The sequence below is a fragment of the Marmota marmota genome, unplaced genomic scaffold (assembly GCF_001458135.2).
Source record: "Marmota marmota marmota unplaced genomic scaffold, marMar, whole genome shotgun sequence".
Lineage (NCBI taxonomy): Eukaryota > Metazoa > Chordata > Mammalia > Rodentia > Sciuridae > Marmota > Marmota marmota.
Genome location: NW_026000171.1, coordinates 1,942,462 through 1,950,697, shown reverse-complemented (window position 1 = coordinate 1,950,697; position 8,236 = coordinate 1,942,462). Strand labels below are relative to the sequence as shown.

At 53.2% G+C, this 8,236-nt stretch overlaps 1 protein-coding gene across 2 annotated transcripts; it reads right to left on the bottom strand.

Moving 5' to 3' along the window:
• Positions 1–1,165: 1,165 nt before the first annotated feature.
• Positions 1,166–7,740, bottom strand: LOC107154884 (PILR alpha associated neural protein). 2 transcript variants are annotated; one of them, XM_048787597.1, is made up of 6 exons: positions 7,508–7,740; positions 5,342–5,401; positions 4,578–5,086; positions 3,758–3,872; positions 2,758–2,979; positions 1,166–2,415 (listed from the first exon to the last, which is right to left on the bottom strand). In XM_048787597.1, exons 2-6 carry the CDS (start codon positions 5,356–5,358, stop codon positions 2,394–2,396), a joined length of 885 nt encoding a protein of 294 aa, XP_048643554.1. In that variant the 5' UTR covers positions 5,359–5,401; positions 7,508–7,740; the 3' UTR covers positions 1,166–2,393. The 2 variants fall into 2 exon arrangements, with proteins under 2 accessions (XP_048643554.1, XP_048643555.1); XM_048787598.1 differs by having other exon boundaries at positions 3,758–3,839; positions 7,508–7,737.
• Positions 7,741–8,236: the final 496 nt, after the last annotated feature.

The following is an 8,236-nucleotide window of genomic DNA, read 5'->3' as shown; positions in this document are numbered from 1 at the left end:
GGGGGGTTGGGTTGATGCAGCCCTCCTCAGAAGGTTGTTTGCCTTGTACCTCTGCTTCATCAGTGCAGGCCCCTGTTTGCTTCTTTTCCCTGTAGCAGTCTTTTTTGAGGGAGTTTGATGCCCTAACATACATTCTGCTCCAGTCCGGAGAAACAGACTTCTTCCTCCTCACAATCACTGTTATATGCTGCAGGGACTCAGGGAGGCTCTCTAACACCTAAAGCACATACCTACTAACATATGCATTCCCAATTCTAGTGTCAAAGATAAACACATGGAGGCAGGTACAGTCCTAGGCAGCCCACACTGTCCTCTTGTATACTACACTATCTCCTAACCTCCCTGGGGCTACCCTATTTCCAGGGAGCAGGTGGGGCACAGATGGGGGTGGGGAATGGGACCTGGGTGGTTACCATGGCAACAGAGCCTAGCAACAGCTGAGAAGATGATGTATGGGCTCTCATAGGATTGTTACAAGAGCCAAACCTAGAATTGGGGCCTCAGAGGTGACTGATCCCAGCTGGGCAGCCTGTGTTCCCTCCCCCAAACACACCCCTTGATTCCACCCCCACACCCCAGCAGTCCCTCTTTCTCAGAGAGGGCAGAGTAGGGAAAGCTAATGAGCTAACCACAGGGCTTCTAATGCTGCACAGCTTTTGGGGGGCAGCTATGGGTGGGGGCAGGTTAGGGAGCAAAACTGAAAATAAAAGAAGCAGGGCAGTTATATTTCCTATGGCTCAGTTACATTCCTTTTCCTTTGCTCCATTTTTCTTTTCCTTTCATCCTTTCCCTCCATCTTTCTTAGAAGCTCTCTCTTCCTTTTCTGGATTAGTCCATTGCCTTTCCTCCTACATAATTTTTGCCCTTTTCTCTCTCCTTTCTCTTGGTGTCTCCTGACCTTCACTGACAAGGAACAAGCAAGCCACGCTTCTGATTCTAGTTTTTCTCTTCCACTGGTGCTCCTGAGGACTTTTCCCTTCAGTTCCTTTTCCCTTCCTTTCATTCTGTCCCAAGTTAAAACCCTCATCCGTCCCCTGCTCTAGGTAGGCAGGCCATATCACATCCAGCCTGGAAGAATTTTCCACCTCATCCTTATTTTCACTCTTCTTTCCTGCCCACCCCCTTCTCCTCCTCTCTGCAGCGGTGATAAGGCAGAACCAGGGGATTCAAGTATCTTGCAAAGGCTTTATTTGAAAATTTTGAAACTTACATCCCACAAGAATTCAAGATTATCACCACAAGAAGAAAGAGATAATACAAAAATATATATCACAGCATAGGAGCCAGGTAAGAGGGGAAGAAGGTAGATGGAAAAACTGGTGGAAGTAGGGAAGGACCTGAGGAGAGGGAGAGGGCAGAAGGTAAAAGGAGAAAAATGAAGGAGGGAGGAAAGGAGAGGAAAGGGTAGATGTGGAGGCAGAGCTCCGGATGGCCTTGAACCAGCTGGCTCCAGTCCCTGGCAGCCTAGGTGGAGTGAGGGAGGCCCTATGAGAGGCTGGGAAGTGGAGAACTGGCTCTGGGGCTCTGAATTTCAGAGAGGCACATGCGCGCGCACGCACACACACACACACACACACACAGAGCCAGGACAGACAAGACAAAAGGGACTTGGGAGGGAGGGAAGGGCAACTGGGAGTCCCTTTCTCATGTAGTGCAGCAGGCAACTCCCCAAAATCCGTCTCTCAGATAACAGAATTAGCAGTGGGGCTTCACTACCCACTTTCCTGTAGGGGAGCCCTCCGGGTAATACCAGCGCCCTTGGAGTGGTATGAGAAGACAGTGAAACTCATTACGTGGAATGGGATGGGGCCATGACAGATGAGGGCATGAGGAGCCCCCAGCTCACTTCCCACCCACCTCTTGGGCAGCATGCAGGGGCCACAGAAACTAGACCAGTGGGCATGAGCAGAGAGTGAGTACGCAACACTAAGCCACAACATTGGGCCAGAAATGCTCAGGAGAGGTGAGGTGTGCATGAAACATGGACTCAGCAGTGACTGAGCCAAGGAGGGGGAGAGAGAAAATGTGAAACAAGAGGGAGAATGTGAGCAGTCAGCTGAGCAAAGAGATGTGGATGGGGAGAGGGTACAGAAGAGTGGCCATAAGGAGCATGAGTATGTGCAGTGGCCTATGAGGGTGGAGGTGAATGTGCAAGGCTTTCATGTGAGTGTGCGAGAGTAGGGATGGGGGACCCAAAGTCACAAGTATGTGAAACCCCCAACTGCAGGAGGGTGGGCAGGTATGCTTGCCCATAGGGCCAGTGAGTGTTCCAGGTGGTGTGCAAGGGCAGGAGCCCGGAGCCCCTGTGGCCCCAGCTGCCCCACCCTCAGTGGATGGCGGCTATGCAGGCCCCTTGGCCTCCTGCTTGGCAGCACCCCAACATGCGGGGGGCATCACAGATTCACCAGGGGAATCCTGAGAGGAAGAGGGAAAGGGCACAGTCAGGAACCAAGAGGTAGGCCACAATTGAAGGGGAAGTTCAAGACAGAAAAGGGGCTCAGGGTTAAGAGGGCAGAGTAGGAATTAAAGGTCAGCATGAGAATAGGACACAGAGCCTGAGAAAGTGGGAGAAGGAAGGGCCCACCCTAGAGAGGAGCTGGCCTGGTCCCCCTTAGGAAGGCCTGGGACCAGACTAAGAAAGAGAGCCAAGGGCTGTGAAAGACCAGGCTACCCACCTAGGGAACACCCCCATCCCAGCTCTGGAAGCCTAAGTTGCCTTCCCTCCTCACCCTCCCATCCCATTGCCCCTGCCCTCACCGGTTCAACTGGAAGGCTGGAGCCCCCTTGGGCTGGGGCATCCCAAGCCGGGGTCCCCCTCGGGGCTCCTCATGGTCAGGGGTGGGGGTGGGCGAATCCCCGAAGGCCCCCAGCACAGTGACTCCAGCTGGGGACAGGTCCGTCAGTGGCTGCTGGCTCTCCTCCTGCCTTAGGGCACCTTGCTGCCCGGAAGGTCTGCGCCGCTTCTGGCTGCGGTCCCAGCTGGTGCATGGGAAGGAAAGAGGTCCTCTCACACACTCAAGTAGCCCCCATTCTGGGCCTGTAGAGGTCACCCTAGCCTCTCCAGGGACTTCCAACATCCTACAGTAAAGAAACTGGCCTCTGACAGTTCCCTATACTAAATCTCCTGGAACTATAGGCCCATAAAACCATTCCCAGGGGGCTCAGGAATGTAGATCATGCTCCCAAACTGATCCGGATCCACAAGATTAGTATCCTTTTCCCCACTAACACAGAACACCCTAAATTTGCCCACTCCCCCATACATGGCGAGAAAAGCAATTTCTCTTCTCCACAGCATGTGGCACATTTAGTTCTAGTTCAAAGTCAGCTAATGACATGGACACCTGAGTCTAATGATTCTCTCAGTAAAGTGTGAAGGACTGAGTGACCCAATATTAAATACGTGCAAAGAAAGCTCCAGATTTTCTTCCTCCTGCCTGGTAGCCCTAAGAAAGAGCCTTGTAGCCTGGATCACTTTTTTGTGTCTTGGAGAAATGTCCCCTCAAAGCCCCCAGTACACATAAATAATGCCCCTTTCCTCCCAATATCCTTGAACTTCTCTGTAAGAAAGAATCTTCACTGATTCACTGTTTTCTCCTACTCAAATCACTACCTTTCCCAAGGTCTTGCCTTCATTTACTATTTCCTACCCCAACCCCAGCAAAATTGCTGCTCTTGTCCCCTCCCTGTTCCAGCCTCCAAGTATTTGCAAACATTCAGTCCCCGTACACCATCAACCTTCTCCCCGCCAGCTTACCAAAACTTGAAGATGATGCCAGTAGCCACAAGAACAATGATGATGGAGATTGTGATTGTGACATAGAGCTGGGGGTCCACACCTGATTGGGGTGGGGAGAAAGTTGTAGGGAGGCCTGAGGAGGTAGGAGCCAAGAGGCAGTTGGGGTGGGGTTAGACTAAGGAGTATTGACGTATGAACCCACATTGCTAACTCTTTCTGCTTCTCTGAAGCCTCCCTCTTTATTCTTATCACCAACTTTCCCAAGTTCTCAGCTATTTTCCACTTTCCCAAATGTATTTCACCTAACATTACATGTATATGTGATTAGGATGAGGAACCAATATCAGAGAGAACTTACCTCTCTGCATAGAAATTAGGGGGTGGAGGTGTCCTAGTCTCTGCCCTCTCCTGACCCTATACCACTGGCCCCATCCCTCTACTGGCACTCCCTGAGCCAAGATATCACTCTTTTCGTTCTTTTTCACTGTGGTGTACTTCTATCTGGATACTCCCCCTGTGTCAAGGTCCAGCTCAGATGTCAATTCTCTGAAGGTGTCCTAATCCCCTGGCATATGTATTCTCTTACTTCTCTATTTTCCTAACAACAGGCTGTTTCTGCCTCTGTTAGAGCATTTATTATGTTGACTCATCCCTGAGTATTTACACATCTGTCTTTAGTGGACCTGCATTCCTTGAGGGCTCAGAAAACATCTTCATCTCTGCATCCATGCCAGGATACAGCCTGACACATTCACTGAAAAAACTTAGATAAGGCCTCCCTTAGAGTCTTCAACCAGCTTCCCCACCCCTCATATCCCCACTATTCTTGCCTCCTCACCTTCTCCATGCCCCCACAGGAATGGCCTCAGGGTAGCAGGTGTTTCTCCAAGGATGAGCCCATCTCCATCATCCCGCATGGAGTCTGAGTTGGGATGTGGAGTAGCCAGCCCATGGGGGGCTGCAAAACCATAGTCCAGGGGCAAAAATCCAGGATTGACTGAGTTGGGGTCCCCCCCATCCTCTCGAGACACTGTGGGGCCCCACACAATAGCCCAGGGATACTGAGATGAGGGAGGTCCCTCCTCAAAGCCTGATGGGGTGGCAGGGGGCGCAGTGCCTGGCAGAATTTGCCGACGTAATCTTGGTACCCGAGGGGACCGACTTGGTGGAGGTGCCCGCTCCCAAATGCACACATGTCGTGGAGCTGAGGGGCCACCCCGGGCACATGGGGGGCGGGCAGGGGCTGGTGGGGTTCGAGGGGAGGAGGAGGAGCCCTGAGCAGGCGGTGGGAGGGGCAGTAACAGCAGTGGCCAGAGAGGAAGGACATGGGACAGCAGCAGAGCAGGCCTACAAGAAGGGAGAGAAAAATGGGTGAGACACAGGCCAGTGTAGGGGTGAGGACATGCTCACACTAGAAATCCCAGGCTGCCTCCCTCCAGGTTTCTCTGAGAGCAGGCAGGCCTTGGAAAAACTCTAGCCTCTTTTCCCTTTTGTCTTAGGGGCTAGGTCTCAGGATGGAAGGCCATGGATGGGCCTAGGTAGGAAAGGGACAGGCCCCCAGGGAAAGTGGTCTCCAAGCTCCCCCTGCTGGGCCAAACTTACCACATCCTGGACTCCATGTCTGAGGTCTTCCTCAGCTGTGACCCAGATTTTCAGCCTTTACTGGGGGAAAAAAGGGTGGTCACACCACAGCCCTACTTCCCCAGCTCATTCATCTACCAGTTCTATTCCCATCTCCCCTCCCCGGGTGAATGGCTGCAAGGCATGCTTCTGACTTCCAGGATCCGCTGATGCTTAACATTCGTTTGGGGGGGGGGGGTGGAACCTTCCAAAGTGGTTCCCTCACTAGCCCCTAGCCCCATCCACAACTTCCCAGGTCCCTGTTACCTCCCTGCCCCAAGGTCTACTCTTTCTTCTCTGGCTTCCTTCCTTCTCACTTCCTCTGCCCACAGCTTAGGCTTTTCTTGGATCTTAATTTAGAGCCAAGAACCTTGTGATTCCTTGAGCACCTACCGCTAGGGAGGGAGTCTCAGGGTTGGGGGAGGGAAGGGAAGGCAATCCCAGCAAATATGTGCGTGTGTTTGCACAGGAGAGCCTTCCAACCCTCCCACCCCACTTGTAGTCCCAGGCATTTTTCTTATGATCTGCCCTGGGAGTCATCTGCATCTTCAGGAGAGAAAGAGGAAGAGAGGGAGAAATAGAAGGAAAGAGAGGTGGGTGGGAGAAAAACTACAGAATATAATTTTGCTCTTAATGTTTAATCATCCAAATGCATAGGTACCCTCTAAAGAGAGGTTGAGTTGAGAAGAAGCCACCCCCTCAAATGTAGCTCTCCTGGGTAGAGTCTTCGGAGAATCTGGATGGTTGGTTTTGAAAGAGGGGCATGTTCTCAGAGCTGAGGGTGTTAGATCCAGGGGGCAGCCTCCCCAGAGTGAATAAAGATATGATATATGTGTTTTAAAATATGGACATTGAATACCCTCGGAGAACAGCAAGGGAATAAGATAAGCAAGTATGGGCAAGGGAATGGGGTAATGGACAGTGGGGAGAGATGGGAAGTGGGTGAAGGGCTGGGAGAGGGAAGGCTGGTCAAGAGTGGAAAGAGAGGAGAGAGACAAAAAGGAAGTTAAGCCTAGGTTGAGTGCAGGGTAAGGGAGAGCAAGCAGCCCTAAAAAGGAATAGACTGGGGAGAGAAGTGGAGAGAGTGGGTACACAAGACCAGAAATGCTGAGGAAGCTAAAGGGAGAAAAGGATAGGATAAAAGGTCAGGGAGGGGAAACAGAGCAAAGAGGCAAGGGGCAGGAAGAGGAAGAGGAAGGGTCCAGGTAGAACAGTCAGAGAAGTGAGAGTAGAAGGGGAAGGGAGAGAGAAAGATGGATAGATCAGGGATAGAGAGAAATAAGTGAGAGAGGAGAGAAAACTGAATACAGAAGACATAATGAGGAAGGGACTGGGGGACAGAGAAACAGGGAACAGCAAAGATGGAGGAGTTGGAAATTGTTTCTTCGAATTTAAAGGGATATGGAGACAGGGCTGGGGCATGGTGAAAAGGGATAAGGAATAGAAGTGAGAGGGCTGGGTCCATGGTGGGGAGAATGAGGCTAGAGGAGGGAAGGGAGCAATGGTAGAGGAAACCAGTGGAGCGGAGAAGGGCTCATCTGTGGCCACCTGACTCCAGGACCCAGTTGTCCCTCCGCCTGATGCATTCCCTACCACAGTCAACTCCAGTGCCAGCACCCCATACCCCTTTGGTCACCCCCTCCAGGAAGGCCGCAGTACCCCGGCTGGCGCACCACCCCCACACTCTCCTGCTCCTCACCGACCTGTTGTGCGCAAGAGAGGAGCTGGGGGTGGGGCGGGAGCCTTGGGGTGCGGGAGCCGGTCCCCATCCCCAGCATTGCTCCTAATCCCGCCCATCCTACGGGCTCCCGCTCCCGGACAGGGCTGGAAAGCGGTGGGAGTGGGGAAAACCAGGAAAAAGGTGGTCGGCAAAGGGAGGGAGTGCCGTAAGCGAAAAGGGGACCCAAGGCAGAAAGATGCCCGGAGCCCGCGGGCAGAGCCAAAGGCTGAATGGAAGCAGCCGCGAGGACGATGACTGCTGCACCAGGGAGAGCAGGATGGAGTCCGGACAGCAAAGGAATGGAGGGCAAGGTGGAGAGCCAGCTCTTGGGGGTTGGAGCTTGGGCCCGACGAGGGTCGTGCAAAAGGGCCGGGAAGGGTAGGGCTGGGCTCCCTCCGTGTGGGGACGTGAGGGTCCCCTTCACTCACCTGCATGCCTAGTGCGGAGATAAGACGACTGCAGGTATTCGAGTTTACGCCGGACTGGGGGGTCGCAGAAGCAGGTGGGGCACGAGGCATGGTCGGGAGGTTTGGCCCGCTGCAAGGCGCTGGAGCCGGAGGGGGGGCGGGCGCCCGGGGCGCTGGGCGGTGGCGGCGGGAGATGCTCGCCTCGGCTGGGTTCGACTCAGCTCGGCTGTGCTCGGCGCGGCTTTTACGGCTCGGTCTCCGCCTCTCCCCCTCCTGTCTCTAAGGCCACTCACGGGTTAACCCTCCTGCTGCCGCGCTGCAGAAGTGGAGACCAGAGTTTTCAGGGTGGAGGACTGGAGAAGGCAGCGAGGGTTTGAAGGGGAACGACTTCCAGTTCTTCGGGTTCTGATGGTGGGCTTCCCGCCCCTCACCGAACTCCAAAGACACACACGATTGCCCCAGGTAGTTCTGAGATTCTGAGTCACCCAATATTCCTGAGTACTCAACTCTATGTTTCCCCTGGTAGAGAAGGGCCGAGCTCAAGGCTGTGGGGATATAGTGCAGAGAGGGATTGAGGAAAAGACCCTACAACATCATTGGAGTATCTCAACAGCGTATCTCCTATTTATCGCTGACTCTGCTACAAGGCATTCTCCCTGAAGCAACCCAAATGATCTTTAAAATAAGTGGATCAGGTCCCAATTACTCTACTTGGCTTTTCCAGTACTCACAATATCCAAACTCCCTACT